This window comes from Salvelinus alpinus, chromosome 5, assembly GCF_045679555.1.
Source record: "Salvelinus alpinus chromosome 5, SLU_Salpinus.1, whole genome shotgun sequence".
Taxonomy (NCBI): domain Eukaryota; kingdom Metazoa; phylum Chordata; class Actinopteri; order Salmoniformes; family Salmonidae; genus Salvelinus; species Salvelinus alpinus.
Window position 1 is genome coordinate 71,059,882 of NC_092090.1, and position 18,030 is coordinate 71,077,911.

Sequence of the window (18,030 nt, forward strand, 5' to 3'; positions counted from 1 at the left end):
TACACCCCCCACACTCCACCCTTCCCCACCCCCCCAGACTCATTACCCCCCTCGCCATCCCTCCCCACCACATACACACAAACTGTTTTTACCAGTTGGACCCAACCCCTCTTCCCCCATTTCAAGAACTCACTGTTTCTACCACACAACATAACATGAACACTCGTATTTTGAAGGGAAAGTTTTTTTTTCTGGGAATGACAAGAGGACCTCCAATTTTAGGATGTTTTTGTTTCTTTTCGCCCAAGCGCACACACACGGACATGGCGAAGTGATACGGAGGAACGGCTCAGCGTGGCTTTGGCTTTTACCGGAACTCCTTTTCTTAATGCTCTTTTTTTCTACACATTTATCAAGGGTTTTATACATCCCCCTGATCCTCTTCTTATGGATGAGTTGAGAGGAACACTTTATTTGAAAAAGAGAAGATTGTCCAGGATTTTCCAGAGGAAAGTTGAAAGTGGATTATTTTATTGTTTATCTACCAGCAGCTTCAGTCTCTGCTCCCCATTTTAACGTAATCATCTGTTTCTGTTTCTAATGTTTAATAAAGCATAATGTGTGAACTCTGTGTTATCTGCTGGACAAGGCTACTGCTACAGCCACTACTACCAGGTCCTCCCAGTGCAGAACCACTGACATAGATATATAGTTTGGCAAACATATTTTGAGATTTTGATTTGCTCACCATAATCAGCACTTGAAGTGCAAATGAGCCTGTAATTCTTGTGAAAGGTTTGGTTGTAACTTGGTGGACAGTTTGCTGAACTCTGTATCTATGTCTCTGGTCCAGACCCCCTGACTGGCTGAGAACCCCAACAGCCCAGCAGTGTGTGATCCACTTTGGCCCTCAAATTCAACTACGGACCTCGAAGCCAGTTCCACTGCTTTCCCCCCCCATTCTTATCACTCTAATCAGGGACTGATTTAGACCTGGGACATCAGGTGTGTGCAATTAATTAAAAGGTACAACAGAAAAGCAGGCTCCGGACCTCATAGGGTAAGAGTTGAATACCCCTGCACTATGGGTCATCATCAGCTAGGTCAGGGCTTAAACTTCTGGTTTTTACCCTCTCCTAATCAGGGACTGATTCAGACCTGGGACACCAGGTGAGTGCAATTAACTACCAGGTAGAAACAAAACACAGAAGGGTTTTGGCCCTCCAGGACCAGAATTGAACCATTTCATCTAAGTCTGTCATCCATAGGTGCTTTGATCCCTGTGGTGTGTGGCTCTCAAAGGGAATGACTAAGTCTGTAATAACTGCCTTAAGCTCTCCCTGACTCAATGAGTGACTGGTAAGTGCCTTAACTTGGAGACACACACATACACACACTCAGTGTCCACAGGTTAAAAGCAGAGAAAATGAAGACACATTTCTATGAAACTTTATGATAGGTTTTGTGAAACACATTCAATGTAAACCTGCCCAGATAGCCAGGACTGATCTACTGTGGATGCGGTCTTTTGGCTGTGGGGAGTTTAGTGGGAGTGATACTGTATGCGGTGCTTGAAGTGAAGGAATGAAATAGATGCTGGTACTCATTTTGGTTCCCGGTACTGTTTCTATTGAATGGAGACCCTTTTCTTGGTATTTTTGCCACTTGTAATATGTTTTCTATTGAAGATATATCTACAGCAGAGCTCTCCAACCCTGTTCTTGAAGAGCTACAGTCCTGTAGGTTTTCACTCCAACCATAATTTAGCTCACCTGATTCTAGTAATTAGCAGGTTGATAAGCAGAATCAGGTTAGTTACAACTGGGGTTGGACTGAAAACCTATAAGAGGGTAGCTCTCCAGGAACAGGGTTGGAGAGCCCTGGTCTACAGTATAGAGGAATATGTAAGGAAACAGAATGATACGGTTGTTGCTCCCTGCCTATAGGTTGTGCCAAACGTATTTTCATGTTCACACACAGATACAGGCACTGAGAGAGATTGACAGAAATCAGAGGGACTCTATCTGAATCTAATCACGATGCCTGTCAAGCAGAGCAGCCACAGGGTCTCTGGATGGGGTGGGGCTAAAGCAGGAAGTGAGCCTTAGCCTGGTGCTGTGGGAATGTGTTTTCCTGCGACTGAGTGATTCTCACTGTTCCACAGCTTCTGTACTTTTGACAAAGTTTCTCATGTGAGTTGAATTTTACAATGACAACCAATAAACCAAGTATTGAGCTATGTATGGTCTTTTGTGTTTGTGAGGAGTTATTTGTAGCCGGCCCCATTCGACTGCTTTCACCTATCACACTCAGCTCTGTTACTTCAAGGACGGAAGGAAAGGATGATTTATCTATCATTTATTGTCCAACAATCTCACAGATTAGATATCCACACATCGGAACACTGGATCAGTTGGAGTATAACAAAATTAAGGATTAGAAACAAATATATTAAGAATGTATGTGGATTCTTACTAAGGGAACATGAGCTGCATTACAGATGGTTCTTGTCTGATCAAATATTCAAATCTCTAGTGACTCAGATCCAGGTATTCTGTATAAATAAAATGTTATGTGTGGGTCAGCAAATCAAATGTATTTATATAGCCCTTAGATCAGCTGATATCTCAAAGTGCTGTACAGAAACCCAGCCTAAAACCCCAAATAGAAAGCAATGCAGGTGTAGAAGCACAGTGGCTAGGAAAAACTCCCTAGAAAAGCCAGAACCTAGGAAGTAACCAGGCTATGAGGGGTGGCTAGTCCTCTTCTGGCTGTGCCGGGTGGAGATTATAACAGAACATGGCCAAGATGTTCATAAATGACCAGCATGGTCAAATAATAATCACAGTAGTCGAGGGTGCAACAGGTCAGCACCTCAGGAGTAAATGTCAGTTGGCTTTTCATAGCCGATCACCGCTCCTGCTGTCTCTAGAGAGTTAAACAGCAGGTCTGGGACAGGTAGCACGTCCAGTGAACAGGTCAGGGTTCCATAGCCGCAGGCAGAACAGTTGAAACTGAGCAGCAGCACGGCCAGGTGGACTGGGGACAGCAAGGAGGAGTCATGCCAGGTAGTCCTGAGGCATGGTCCTAGGGCTCAGGTCCTCCGAGAGAAAGAGAATTAGAGAGAGCATACTTAAATTCACACAGGACACCGGATAAGAGAAATACTCCAGATATAACAGACTGACCCTAGCCCCCCAACATATAAACTACTGCAGCATAAATACTGGAGGCTGAGACAGGAGGGGTCAGAGCTGTCTCTAGATGTGGGGCCAGTAGATCTGACTCTAGATGTGGATCTGTCTCTAGATCAGGTCGGGAAATGAGGGTGGTCTGCGTCCCTCCACTCTCTGTCCCTCTGTGAAGAGAACACACACAGTTCCATTCAGTACCACCACAAAACCCCATGGCTCAACTGAAACTCAGCATCTCAGTAGTCTCATATGGCATCCTCATCTATCTAGTTGTGACTAGGGAATGAGACTGTACATAAGACTATTGACCTGCACCCTGAGGTCTCATCTGAGACAATCAGAACTCACCTCCACAGCCAGGATGATGTACTTCTCGTTTCTGTTGAACGACTCGATCTGCTTCAGGTCTTCATCCGACAGAAGTCAAACACCTGTCAATCAGACAAACAAATTCCCACTCAAGAAAACAATCCCAGCAGCTACACAGAATTATAGCCTGTAGTTTCCTAGACTCAGCCAGCGAAAAGTCACATTTTGGGGAAGAGGTGAGTAGTTTCCAAACTGGTAAAACATCATGCAGTTCAATTGGTATTCCTTCCACTAGATGGCGCTGTCCTCCTGACCTGCAGATTCTGCAGGATCCTGGAAGGAGTAACGCTCTTGGGGATGCAGACCACCCCTCTCTGTACCTGCCACCTGGAGACAGAGAGACACACACACTTGAGCATTGTTAATTACACTACGGCTAGTTACACTGAGGTGTTTGTGTGTTACGTGAGTATATCCTGAGCAGGGGTCTTTCTGTGGTGGAGGGTGACAGCCCCCCAGTCCAGGGTCCTGCAGCAGGCAGGGTTCGTCAGGCGAAGCCCTGGACTGCTCAGCACTACCCAGGGGACAGTAGGCCGTCACACACACTTACCTGCAGTGACTCAGCAGCTCGGCCTGGGACAGGCATGGGTGACACTCCACCTACTAACACACAGAGTGAGACACCATTACAAAAACATACTGTACACACACACACACACACACAGTCCCATACCTAGTTGAAGATGGACAGATCAATGCCTCGGACCAGCCCCTTATCAACCAGGTTCTCCATGGCAACCCAGGTTTCCCAGTAGCGTATGTCATCGTAACACACACTACCAACGGCCCGCTTGGGCATCAGCTCTGTCCCACGCCTGGAGAACACGCAGGCAGCTCAGAGGACTAACATGTGTGGGACAAATTCAAGGTGTGATTAGGTGTATGTGTGTGTTGCTCACTGGAAGGTTGTGGGCCAGTACATGAGGTAGAGGGCCAGGTATTCCAGTCCCAGGTGTATTAGACTCTTACTACAGGCTGTCTCTACGTAGTCAGGTTGATGCTGGGTGTTACACAGCTTAGAGGTCAGAAACACATCCTCATGACGCAGGGCCTAGGGGACTGCACAGGGGATCAACACACTTGACACACATACACCATATGTACAAAAGTATGTGGACACTCATTCAAATGAGTGGATTCGGAAATTTCAGCCACACCCATGGCTGACAGGTGTATAAAATCGAGCACATAGCCATGCAATCTCCATAGACAAACATTGGCAGTAGAATGGCCTTACTGAAGAGCTCAGTGACTTTCAACGTGGCACCGTCATAGGATGACACCTTGCCAACAATCAGCTTCCTCATCTGGCAGTCCGACGGACAAATCTGGGTTTGGCGGGTGTCAGGAGAAAGTTAACTGCCCCAATGCATAGTGCCAACTGTAAAGTTGGGTGGAGAAGGATTAATGGTCTGGGGCTGTGTTTTCATAGTTTGGGCTAGGCCCCTTAGTTCCACTGAAGGGAAATCTTAACGCTTCAGCATACAATGACATTCTAGACAATTCTGTGCTTCCAAATTAGTGCCAACAGTTTGGGGAAGGCTCTTTCCTGCTTCAGCATGACAATGCCCCTGTGCACAAAGCGAGGTCCATACAGAAAAGTTTTGTCGAGATCGGTGTGGAAGAACTTGACTGGCCTGCACAGAGCCCCGACCTCAACCCCATCGAACACCTTTGAGATGAATTGGAACACCAACTGCGAGCCAGGCCAAATCACCCAACATCAGTGCCCGACCTCATTCATGCTCTTGTGGCTGAATGGAAGCAAGTCACCGCAGCAATGTTCCAACATCTAGTGGCAAGCCTTCCCAGAAGAGTGGAGGCTGTTATAGCAGCAAAGGTCTGGACCAACTCCATATTAATACCCATGATTTTGGAATGAGATGTTCGAGCAGGTGTCCACATACTTGTGATCATGTGTAGCTATAAAATACTTTTCGTAATGCTCTTTGATCAAACTTCTACTTTTCCTTGACCTGATTATTCTTCCTGTGTGTCAGAATGGTCCCGGAAGCATAGAATGGCCTTGGAAAGACTGTGTGTGTGGCTCACTTTTTCTGGTCCCAGCCTCAGAGCCAGTGCCTCCCCCACCTCCTGCTCTTTACTGTACACTGCAGCACAATCATTGTGTTTGTAGCCACAGTCTAGAGCCGCCAGGAGACGCAGATGGTCAAACCATACACAGGTTACGGTTCTGTTTTTGAATAAGCATTAAAGGACCATCTCTATTTTTTATGCCAATTATAGGTGTCCTGACACTTCTTTTTGCAATTAAACTAGATTTTCTTTCCAGTTGCGTGCATGCACATGCCTTCTCATTTATCCTATCACCACAATAGGAACAAGAATGTTTGCGCATGCTCGTGTTACGGAGTTAATGGTACGTTAACTCATTCCACAGCTAGCTTGAAATGTTGGTTAAAAAAGTTATCTTTTAATAGCATTCTGACCTGTCCGGGAGCGCTCTTCCAGGTGCCCAGACGACAGGGTCACGTAGAAACTTATGGTTCAGATCAGAGGTTCTGACAGGCAGGCAGACAAACACATTATGAATTAATGGAATTGTATATGAGGTAGCAACATGGCATCTAGCGCTAGAGGAGGTCAAACCATCTCTATAGGACTCGGAGAATGACCCAGATGACCGGGAGTGAGTTGCAAGTCACCATGACTAAGTCTGAATGCGGTGTTAGATTATCACTCATGTCGGGAATTCATCAACTCAGCACAGGGGTCTCACGTGTGACAAGTGCTTATATCATCTGAGACAGGGGTATGATACCCCATATATATATATATATAGTACAGTTAAAACATCCAAATCCCCCCTTTTCTCGGTCTCGCTTTCAAACATCTCTGAACCCATCATAATATAACTATATTAATTTAGCTTCTGTAGCTAAATAGCTAATCCAACTATGAGTCACAGGCTGGCTTGAACACATTTCTAAATAATAGTATCACCCTATTACATTGTCACGTGATAGAGAATTGTATTAAAGCATCGTACAATACCCAAAGCAGGTTGAGTGGTCTGAGGTCATGCTGCTAAAATCAGAATTACCCCCGCTACTTGTTTCAGCTTCAGTTTAAAATTGCGTTTGTTCCAGTAAATTGCTACCATCTATATATACCGTGGGGCGACGCACAATTGGCATAGCGTCGTCCGGGTTAGGGAGGGTTTGGCCGGTAGGGATATCCTTGTCTCAGTATGTAAAAAAAAAAAAATGTTATAAAATGTATGCACTCTACTGTAAGTCGCTCTGGATAAGAGCGTCTGCTAAATGACTAAAATGTAAATGTAAATATACCCTTTCAACGCTGCTCTGAACCACATCGCGCGCAAATAGTGACGAAAAAATTAAGACAATAGTGCAGTTTAGTCACAACCATCCTGGCGCCTTTCCACCTGTGGATAGAGTAAAGGTTCCCTGTAATGTGAGAAGTTACATCCGTGTATAAATAACATGCTAGAGTAAGAAACCGTAAGGAGTGATAGTTCTTATGTCTGTCAGCCAGTGTGTAATGTTCAGGAGTCACTCTGGTTTTAGACAAAGTTCAAAGTCTGGCTGGATCTGTAACCCAAATTGTTGGAAAACAGCCAAAACGGACTTTACGCACCTAGAGGAACAGGCCCCGAAACAGCCCACCTGCAAATAACCCATTTGTACTCGTAGACAGAATAACACTCAGGCTCATTAAATACATTTGAATATAAACAGTCAACATCAATATCATATGCGTCAAAGTGTAAATGGCGGTTTTTGCACCCTATGATGAGCTGGTCAGGTAAGTGGGACACAGTGTGGTCAGATAAGGGATTGCAGACATTGAAACAATGGCCACCATTTTGGATATAAACGTTAATGACAGCTCATGCATTCAACTCCTATCCATTGTAATTTAATTTACAGGTATTTAACGCAATGTTGTCATGGTGGTATAGTGACCAGGTTTGGAAGGACACTAGGGTTAACACTCTTTCTGAACAAGCTTGTGTTATAACTAACCCTGAAGACCTAAGGGCTCAGGTTAGCGACCAGAGCAAAGAGGCTTTTTAGCACAGTGGGCTAACACGGTCCTAAAGCATGCAGATGTCCTGGGTTCAATACCCGGTCCCACAATAGGTCAGACCTCTGACATCCCATCTAAAGGAATGAGAACCTGGTTAGACAACTTTGTTATGGTGAACCTGGTGTCAAACAAGGAATTGGAACAGACAGACATCAATAACGTCAAACATTGTCATTTCGTGAGATTTTATTCAACATTTTCAAACTTGTCATACATTATATGCTACTACTCATAAAAAAATTAAGTCATTAGCTATTCTTTAATCCCCTTTTATAGTATCGCATAGAATCCCACAACTAAAACCAGTCACATGGGATTGTAATAAACTCAGAATGAGGCCACTCAAGCCCCCCCACCCCCATCAACCAATCACCTCTATCCACTGCCCACCTTCCAGATCAAACCAGGCAGCTACATGTTTTCTCCACCAGAGAGGAATCATACAAAAAGAAACACATGAAAGAAGCACAGAGTCCTAAAAATGGTCAATTGGGTTTGAGTGTTTGTACAGGTATGATAACAGAGCTGGCCACCATGTGGCACCATCCATCCGTCCATCTATCCATACAGGTCATCATCATTATCCTCGTTAAACACGGGCCCCCCAGCAGTGCCCCCAGTACCCTGGCTGGGACCGCTGCCCCCTGCAGCATTGGAGGGGAACCTGGGAGAGACAATATTCACCATTAAAAAAAATATTTAAAAAAAAACACACCACCGACCCCACCCCGCAGTCGCAGTCATACCCGTACCTGAAGCTGCCAAATCCTCGGCTCTGCTGCAGTGTCTGGGCAAACATCTCGTATTTGCGGATGTCATTGTCACTGACGGAGCGGCGGGCGAATCGCATGGCCTCCTCAAAGTGGTCCTTCCTGATCTCAGGCACAGGGTCGTCTTCCTCCACCTCCTGGAGACGAGGAGAAAGGTTAATTGAAAAAGAGAAAAGTAGACATAGGGAGAGAAACATTAAGTGAGCAAGTGAGGTGTGTGAGCGAGCTGTGAGCTGACCATAGCAGAGGGGTTGGTCTGCCTCTCCCTCTCCCGGCGAATCTCGTTCTCAATGCACTCTCTGATAGCCAGCTTACAGGCCCGCTGGCAGATCTCTGTAAGGTCAGCACCCGAGAAACCATTGGTCATCTTAGCCAGGAAGTCCAGATCAACATCCTACAGGACAGACGGAAGAGACCGGGTTTAACCAATCATCTTCAAGGATATATGACAGATCTATAGCACCTGAAACATCTTACAGATTGGTGTGAGCCACTAAATCTTGTTACATTTATATTATAACGGCATCATCAGCCCTTATACTACATTGGCATGATGACAGGCATAGAAGGGTGGACTGTTGGGGAACTGTGTTTTACCTTGCTAATGGGGCTCTTCCGGAGGTTAGCCTTGAGAATATTGATCCTGCTCTTCTCGTCAGGCAAAGGGATGTAAATGAGCTGGTCCAGACGACCGGGTCGGAGGATGGCAGGGTCGATGATGTCAGGGCGATTGGTGGCGCCAATGATGAAGACGTTCTTCTTGCTGGACATGCCGTCCATCTCAGTCAGGATCTGGTTGATGACACGGTCGGCCGCTCCGCCACCGTCTCCCACATTACCGCCACGGGCCTTCGCTATGGAGTCCAACTCGTCAAAGAACAACACACATGGGGCTGCCTGGCGAGCCTGCACACAGAGAAACACACAGGAGATTGAACCGCAGTGTTCAATGCTAACACCCCAGTTTTTCTCCATGTTGATTTAGAATCTACTATAGTGCACTAATACAAAATGTTCACTTATTGTTGGTGAGTCACTATGTCATACCTTGTCAAAGATCTCCCTGACGTTAGCCTCTGACTCTCCAAACCACATGGTGAGAAGCTCAGGTCCTTTAATGGAGATGAAGTTAGCCTGGCACTCGTTGGCAATGGCCTTGGCCAGCAGGGTCTTACCGCAACCCGGAGGCCCGTAGAACAACACTCCCTTTGAAGGGGTCATACCGAACTTCAGGAACTTATCTGGGTGCTCCACTGGGTACTACAGGGAAAATAAGAAGTAATTAGGTATGATAATGTGTAATTAGGTATGACAACGTGTAAGGTTAAACTATGTGCACACGCCTTACCTGCACCAGCTCCTGCAGCTCCCGCTTGACGTCTTCCAGTCCTCCGATGTCCCCCCAGGTGATGTTAGGAACCTCCACCACTGTCTCCCTCAGAGCTGATGGGTTACTCTGGCTCAAAGCCCACTGAAACAAATACCCACGTTTAATATATATATAAAAACACAACAGGTAGATGTATAGTTATTATATGCAGGATTGTGATTTGTGTGTAGTCTACCCTACGTAGTTTACACTTGGTAGAGTGTTTCTTACCCTAAAGTCGTCCATGGTAACGGCAAGGGAGTTCATGACCTCCGCATCGATGGTCTCGTCCTCCAGGTCGATGAGGTCCATCTTCTTCCTGATGGCCTGGAGAGCAGCCTCTGAGCACAGGGCAGCCAGATCAGCACCCACGTGGCCGTGGGTCTCATTAGCCACCTATACAAAGAAAGACAGAGGGAGTTAACACATGCAGGAGCCCCTCAGAACACAATGCTGACAGTTAAATGGGTTTGGCAAATGCAGGGCTGGGCAGTAAACAGTAAAAATAATACTGGTATTCATTCACGGACCGGTTTGGATTTTTACTTTCTCCAACACAAAAATACCGTTATAGTTGTTACATTAAAGTTGTTCAGTAATGTTTAGAAGATTATGGTAATCATACATTTTTTTAAATCGGCAGTAAGAAACTGCTAAATGCTGAGAACTGCTAGCAAACTTTCTAGCTTGCCAAACAGATCCCCAGAAATCGTCCGACTACCCCTAGTGGCGAAAATAAGAAAGAGTATTTCTAAGACAAAAGAAATGACACAATGATAAATCAGTGCATTAAATAAATTACGAAAATGCTGGAATTGATCAATAATGCAAATGGACACCCATTGGTCGAGTATCATATGCAAAGTTGTACAAACCATAATACTGTCAGTTTGGCCTCTATATTTGGTTGAACGGTATAAAGCAAACAGAAAAGGAGAAAACCCATTAAAACTACTTAGAATTCATTTGTTGCCATGAACTACACAAAGCATACATTTTCTAACGATTATTCGGAAACATCAAATACCGTCAGAAATTAGAGAAATACAGTGATATGATATTTGGCCCATATCACCCAGCCCTAGGCATATGAGAAACACCCAAAGAGTCAGCACACACCTGCTCAAGGTCAACATCATCATTCAGTTTCATGTTCTTGGTGTGGATCTGCAGGATCTCCAGTCTGCCTGTAGCATCGGGGATACCAATGTCCACCTCCTTGTCAAAACGCCCTGGACACACACACACACGTTATAGCATTGGGAAAACCAATACACAACACCTGCACAATAAAACATCAATAACACCCTGTATCCAACAGATAGTGTGTATACGTACCAAATCTTCTAAGCGCAGCATCTATGCTGTTTGGTCTGTTGGTGGCTGCCATGACGATGACATGAGCTCTCTGCTTCAGCCCGTCCATCAGGGTCAGCAGCTGAGACACGATACGCCTCTCCACTTCCCCATGAGTCTACAAACACAGTCAACATAACAGCATGAAATGTCTCTCCATCTAACAGTTGGTCTACAGAAAATTTCAGATCACCATTCATAGCTGCTACACTTGGTCTTTATTAAAGTGTCATTGTTGGGTGACCTATTATTGTCCTTTAAAGGGGATTTCAGGTTCCTTTGTATTCCATTTTGATTAGCTCTTCTGCACATCAACCAATATACACCATTAATACCCATTCCCTCTCACCTTCTCTCTCTTGGGAGCGATAGCATCCAGTTCATCAATGAAGATGATGGCAGGGGAGTTCTTCTCAGCCTCCTCAAAGGCCTTCCTCAGGTTGCTCTCACTCTCTCCAGCCAGCTTACTCATAATCTCAGGACCTACGCACACACGGCCCGGCACACAGACCAAGAGAGGTCATACTGAGCAAAATCAAAACAGCTACCACAAAATGACAAAAGAATAGTGATATCACGGACAGTGATCCTCCAACAGGGACCGGGTAAGGTTTAGCATCTCACCGTTGATGAGGAAGAAGAAGGCACCGGTCTCGTTAGCGACAGCTCTGGCAATCAGGGTCTTTCCTGTACCGGGAGGTCCGTACAGCAGGATACCACGGGGGGGCTGGAGGAGAGTGGAGGTACATGTCAATCTCCTTAGTGTTGACGACAGGGGACATTTCCAATACAACAAAATGTTTCCTATGCTTATGCCAACTGAAATCATTGACTTTAAAAGTCAAGAAAGCATGCGTTTAAACTCTACTAATCAAGAAAGTGTGTAGAGGCTGACAGAAGGCCTAGAACCTTCAAACTAAATGTTGGACCTCAAAGCCAGATCCACTGCTTTAATTCATTGTTCCCCTCTAATCAGAGACTGATTTAGACTTTGGACACCAGGTGAGTGGAATTAATTATCGGGTAGAACCGAAAACCAGCAGGCTCCAGACCTCATAGGGTAAGAGTTGAATACACCTGACCTAGAAGATAGGAGCTCTCTGTGTTTTACCTTGACTCCTATAGCCTTGAACAGTGCAGGGTGTCTGAGAGGGAGCTCAACCATCTCCTTGATCTGAGCCAGCTGCTTCCTCACTCCTCCGATATCATCATAGCCCACCTCATTCAGGGACTCCTCCTCATCCTACAAACACAGGAAACGCACAGAAGTAAGTCTGAGGGTAGGTTTGCTTACCGTTTGCCGGGTATTGGCAGGGACTTCAGGATACATAGGTCACGATTCAATATCGATAACACCCCCACCCCGTTGCTGTGGACTTCGGGAAAGCAAGCACAGCTCCTACATTTCCATAGGCTAAATGAAGAGTGCTCTGCCCACAAGTGATGGTGTAGGTTGTGACCAACCTCTCTCCTGATAGGCTCTCCCTCGCAGTGGATGACTGTATCTGGGGCGACGATGCAGTAGGGGTTGGGGTCGGTCTCTACCACCTTGAACTCCACCGCACGCATACCCCCCCGAACCAGGAAGATATCACCTACACACAATGACATCACATAATTAAATACAGTACAAATTCTATTGTTCAGTCTCACTTTGGAAACAAAATGATTGTTAACAGGTGTGTGTACTGACCCTTGCGGATGGGCCTGTAGGCCTCTAGGAAGTAGGGTTTGAGGTAGACCTCAAACAGGTTGCCAGTGATCCCCTCGACTGTGTCATCAATAGGCAGAACATGAATCCTCTTCCCATACTTTACATCAGGACATGGCTGGATACTGTAGCAGGAGAAAGAGAAACACTCATCTTAATTTGCTTTGGGAATATTATTTATATATCAAATCGTATAGGTCACATACACAAGATTAGCAGATGTTATTGCGAGTGTAGCGAAATGCTTATGCTTCTAGATCCGACAGTGCAGCAGTATTTAACAGGTAATATCTAACAATTCTACAACAAAACCTAATAATGAACAAAACCTAACACACAATCTAGTAAAGGAATGAGAATATATAAGTATTACATATGGATGAGCAGCAACAGAGCGGCTAAGACCCAATAGATCGTGAAGGACAGTATATACATATACGAGATATGTAAACATTCTTAAAAGTGGCATTATTAAAGTGGACTAGTGTCCCATTTATTAATGATAGGGACTAGTGTCCCATTTATGGCCAATGATATCAAGTCTGTAGGTAGGCAGCCACCTCTGGCCTAGTGGTGACCGTTTCACTGTCTGATGGCCTTCAGATTGAAAAACAGCTTCTCTCTCTCTGTCCCAGCTCTGATGCACCTGTACTGACCTCTCCTTCTGGATGGAAGCAGGGTAAACAGGTAGTGGCTCGGGTGATTATTGTCCTTGATTTTTTTGCCTTCCTGTGACATCAGATGTTGTAGGTGTCCTGAAGGGCAGGTAGTTTGCCCCCGGTGATGTGTTGTGCAGACTGCACCACCCTCTGGAAAGCCCTGCGGTTGAGGGCGGTGCAGTTGGCGTACCAGGCGGTGATACAGCCCGACAGGATGCTCTCAATTGTGTACCTGTAAAAGTTTGTGAGGGTTTTCGGTGACAACCCATATTTTTTTTCACCCTCCTGAGGTTGAAGAGGTGTTGTTGCGCCTTCACCACACTGTCGGTGTGTGTGTGGACCGTTTCAGTTTGTCAGTGTACACCGAGGAACTTAAGACTGTCCACCTTCAATGCTGTCCCGTCGATGTGGATAGTGGGGTGCTCGCTCTGCTGTTTCCTAAAATCCACAATCTCTTTTGTTTTGCTGACATTGACAGAGGTTATTTTCCTGACACCACACCGAGGGCCCTCACCTCCTCCCTGTAGGCTGTCTCGTTGTTGTTGGTAATCAAGCCTAACACAACACCCTGGTGTCGTCTGCAAACTTGATTGAGTTGGAGGCGTGCATGGCCACGCAGTCGTGGGTGAACAGGAGAGAGCTGAGAACAAATCCTTGTGGGGCCCCAGTGTTGAGCATCAGCGGAGTGGAGACGTTGTTTCCTACCTTGACCACCTGGGGGCGCCTCGTCCAGGACCCAGTTGCACAGGGCAGGGTCGAGACCCAGGGTGCTTAATGATGAGTTGAGGGTACTATGGTGTTGAATGCTGAGCTGTAGTCAATGAACAGCATTCTTACATATTCCTCTTGTTCAGATGGGATAGGGCAGTGTGCAGTGTGATGGCGATTGCATCGTCTGTGGACCTATTGGGGCACTAAGCAAACTGGAGTGGGTCTAGGGTGACAGGTAGGGTGGCGGTGATATGATCCTTGACAAGTCTCTCAAAGCACTTCATGATGACAGAAGTGAGTGGTACGGGGCGATAGTCATTTAGTTTAGTTACCTTAGCTTTCTTGGGAACAGGATCAATGGTGGCCATCTTGAAGCATGTGGAGACAGCAGACTGGGATTGATTGAATATGTCCGTAAACACGCCAGCCAGTCTGCGCATGCTCTGAGGACGCGGCTAGAGATGCCGTCTGGGCCGGCAGCCTTGCGAGGGTTAACACCTTTAAATGTTTTACTCACGTCAGCCACAGAAAAGGAGAGCCCACAGTCTGTGGTAGCGAGCCGTGTCGTGGCACTGTATTGTCCTCAAAGCTGTTTAAATTTGTCTGGGAGCAAGACGTCGATGTCCGTGATGGGGCTGGTTTTCTTTTTGTAATCCTTGATTGTCTGTAGACCCTGTCACATACATCTCGTGTTTGAGCAGTTGAATTGCTTGTTTGATTGCCTTACGGAGGGAATAATTACACTGTATTCGGTCATGTTTCCAGTCGCCTTGCCATGATTAAATGCAGTCGTACATGCTTTCAGTTTTGCGCAAATGCTGCAAAAGTTTCTGGTTAGGGAAGGTTTTAATAGTCACAGTGGGTACAACATCTCCCATACACTTCATTATAAAAACTCGCTCACGAGTCAGCGTATATGTCAATGTTATTGTCTGAAGCTACCCGGAACATATCCCAGTCCACGTGATTGAAGCAATCTTGGAGCGTGGAATCCGATTGGTCAGACCAGCATTGGAGAGAAATAAGCACATGCGCTTCCTGTTTTAGTTTCGTTATAATATGGAGTAATGGTCAGATTTGCCAAAAGGAGAGCGGGGGGAGGGCCTTGTATGCATCGCGGAAGTTAGAGTAGCAGTGGTCGAGTGTGTTTCTCTTGTACTGCAATCGATGTGCTGATAGAATTTAGGTAACCTTGTTCTCAGATTAGCTTTGTTCTAATCCCCAGCTACAACAAATGTAGCCTCAGGATATATGGTTTCCAGTTTGCATAAAGCCCAGTGAAGTTCCTTGATGGCCGTCTTGGTAGCCGCTTGTGGGGGGATATACACAGCTGTGACGACAACCGAGGAGAGTTCTCTTGGGAGATAATACGGTCGGCATTTGATTGTGAGAAATTCTAGGTCAGGTCAACAAAAGGACTTGAGCGCTTCTATGTTGTTACAATTACACCATGAGTCGTTAATCATGAAACATACACCCCCACCCTTCTTACCAGAGACGTTTGTACGATGCACTGAAAATCCCGTTGGCTGTAAGGACTCCGACAGCAAGTACCCAGCTAGCCATGTCTCCGCGAAACAGTAGGTTACCATCCCGGATCCCTCTTTGGAAAGCTACTCTTGCCCTAATTTCGGCAACTTGTTAACTAGGGACTGGACATTAGCGAGTAATATACTCGGAAGCTATGGGTGGTGTGCGCGCATCAGAAGCTTCACTAGAAGACCACTCCGGCACCATCTCCTCCGACAGCGTTGTTTTGGTAAGCCTCGAATCAGTTCAAATGCCCTGGCAGGTGAAAACAAAGGATCCGCTTTGGGAAAGTCGTATTCCTGGTCGTAGTGCTGGTAAGTTGACGTCTCTCTGATATCCAATAGTTATTCCCGTCTGTATGTAATAACACTTAAGGTGGTTTTCTGGGCTAACAATTTAAGAAATACAATTTTTATTTTATTTTTTAAATGCAGTTTCCTAAGGACTTGAAGCGAAGCTGCCATCTATCGGCGCCATCCAGTTAATATACAGTTGTGTGTGTGTGTGTGTGTGTGTACCTGATGACATCCCCCAGACGGACACGGAGATTGTTGCGGACCACACGGTTCATGCGGACCTTCTCATCAGAGCAGGTGTCGTCAGACAGGACAATACACACAGACTCCCTGCGCTTCTTCCCCTTCATCAGCACTGTGTCGCCACGGAACAGCTGCAGCTCATCCATCTTTGCCTAAAAACAGAGCACGAATGACATGAATTTTACTAAGTGTACTGAATACGTAGACAGCAGGACCAGATCTTTTCCATACAAGCAGCAGTGTACCAAAATAACACAAAATAAAACAATCACATTCTGGGATTCTAAACGTGAACACAAATCCACCCAATGACCTGTATTTTAGGCCTACCTGAGAGAGAGAGACCACACTGTTGTCCTCATTGATGGATTCATCGACAATCAATCTGTTTGGTCTGGTCTTCTGCTTCAGAATCGCAGTGGAAAGGTCATCATTTTTGGATCTAGTTCAAACAGAAACAAAAGCGACAAATTAAAACTCAAAGCTGACCGTCAGATAATTCGCAGTTGTTACTCCATACACATTCAGTCCTTGTCTTATTCAGATTATTGATTTAGAAACATAATTTTCGTAGTCAGCTATTCAACTATGCTAATGTTAGATAGCTCGGCATAAATACTGTTAATTCATCGCCAGCTAGCAAATGTTGGCTAACTAGCTACCGTTAGCTCAGCAGCAGTGAGCAGATGACACAGCAAAAGGACAACTTTTGGGATCCCGAGCTACGGCTACTAAAACATTGATGTAGCTAACGTTAGCTAGTTCGGTATATAAACCTTATTGCATTAGCTAGATATCTAGTTTACATTTTCGCAATATGCCATACTCCTAAATTACCTAAACCATCATAACATTAACCGTTTTTTTAGTTAGCTAGGCTGGTAACGTTAGGCTAGTATGTTAGCTAAGCCAGTGACAAGGCCGACATTTTCACCCAGCTTTGAGTTAGCTAGCCACTTACGTTACCTAACGTTAGGTAGCTAGCGAGTTGGCTAACTAGTAACTTTTAACGAATTGAGTTTGCAGTAACTTAGACATTTCCTGCCTCTAATTTATCATCATGGTCTTTGGATGAGCTTGTCAAGCCTGAAGGCCAGCGTGTCACAGGCTAGTTAGCTTACATAGTTAGTAAAATGTGCCGGTAGGCCCAGCCAACTTAGCTAGTTAAGTTACGCTTTGTCAAGCTAACGTTAACTGCCTACCTACAAATGTTTGTCAATCACTAATAGTAGTTTGGGTCATTCCAATAACTGGTCCCAATTACACTTTACATTAACTCATACGTTAGTTAGCTAGCCAAGTTAATTCGTAACGTTAGTAGGGCATGACATATACGCTAACTAGCTAGCTAACCTTAGCTGAGGTATAATACTCGAGTTTAGTAAAACGCTTGTGAAAATATACTTTTCTAGATGTGTTGGCTGTTTAGCTAACGGTAGTTAGCCAACTGGTAACACATTTCTACTTACTCTCCCCCCGAGGCCATGGTCCTACTGAAATAGTATGTATAAATAAAAAGTAGCTCGCTATTTGTGAAGCGTCACTGGCAAAGTAACTTCACACCGTTCTCTTCAGTTCCAATTGCTACTGTTGTGGACTCGAGCTCTCAAATCGATGCATAACGAGACAAACCTACTACATTCGAGAACCCAATCACATAGGCCGTTTTAACATTTCTAGAACATTGTGACACTTTTGACCAATTGGATTCACAGACAGTTAGTGGGCGACGTCCATGTGCTCAGACGCATTGGCTAACGCGCCTGTCATTAAACTGCTATGTTCCAATCAGAGTGCACCGCGTTGAG

The 18,030-nt window shown here is 45.4% G+C and overlaps 1 protein-coding gene, 1 long non-coding RNA gene and 1 pseudogene across 2 annotated transcripts; 1 reads left to right on the plus strand and 2 right to left on the minus strand.

Moving 5' to 3' along the window:
* The first annotated feature begins 31 nt into the window (after positions 1-31).
* Positions 32-2,181, plus strand: LOC139576670 (uncharacterized). Its single transcript, XR_011675157.1, has 2 exons — positions 32-1,299; positions 1,921-2,181. It is a non-coding gene; the product is annotated as an uncharacterized lncRNA (long non-coding RNA).
* Positions 2,182-2,281: 100 nt separating this feature from the next.
* On the minus strand, positions 2,282-7,030 carry LOC139576669 (aldo-keto reductase family 1 member A1-A-like; annotated as a pseudogene).
* A 715-nt stretch (positions 7,031-7,745) lies between these two features.
* Positions 7,746-17,873, minus strand: LOC139576671 (transitional endoplasmic reticulum ATPase-like). The gene is made up of 17 exons (XM_071403002.1): positions 17,692-17,873; positions 16,553-16,664; positions 16,202-16,374; positions 12,766-12,908; positions 12,537-12,667; positions 12,184-12,315; positions 11,697-11,799; positions 11,422-11,555; positions 11,055-11,190; positions 10,836-10,948; positions 9,948-10,112; positions 9,696-9,818; positions 9,395-9,607; positions 8,945-9,253; positions 8,586-8,741; positions 8,330-8,484; positions 7,746-8,241 (listed from the first exon to the last, which is right to left on the minus strand). The coding sequence occupies exons 1-17, from the start codon at positions 17,706-17,708 to the stop codon at positions 8,136-8,138; spliced, it is 2,421 nt and encodes an 806-aa protein (XP_071259103.1). The 5' UTR covers positions 17,709-17,873; the 3' UTR covers positions 7,746-8,135.
* Between the last annotated feature and the right edge of the window lie 157 nt (positions 17,874-18,030).

Coding starts and splice junctions, on each gene's coding strand:
- LOC139576671 (XM_071403002.1), bottom strand. Junction 11,191..11,421: donor TCGCTCCCAAGAGAGAGAAG/GTGAGAGGGAAT, acceptor CTGTGTTTGTAG/ACTCATGGGGAAGTGGAGAG. Junction 10,113..10,835: donor ATGATGTTGACCTTGAGCAG/GTGTGTGCTGAC, acceptor TTCTTTGTATAG/GTGGCTAATGAGACCCACGG.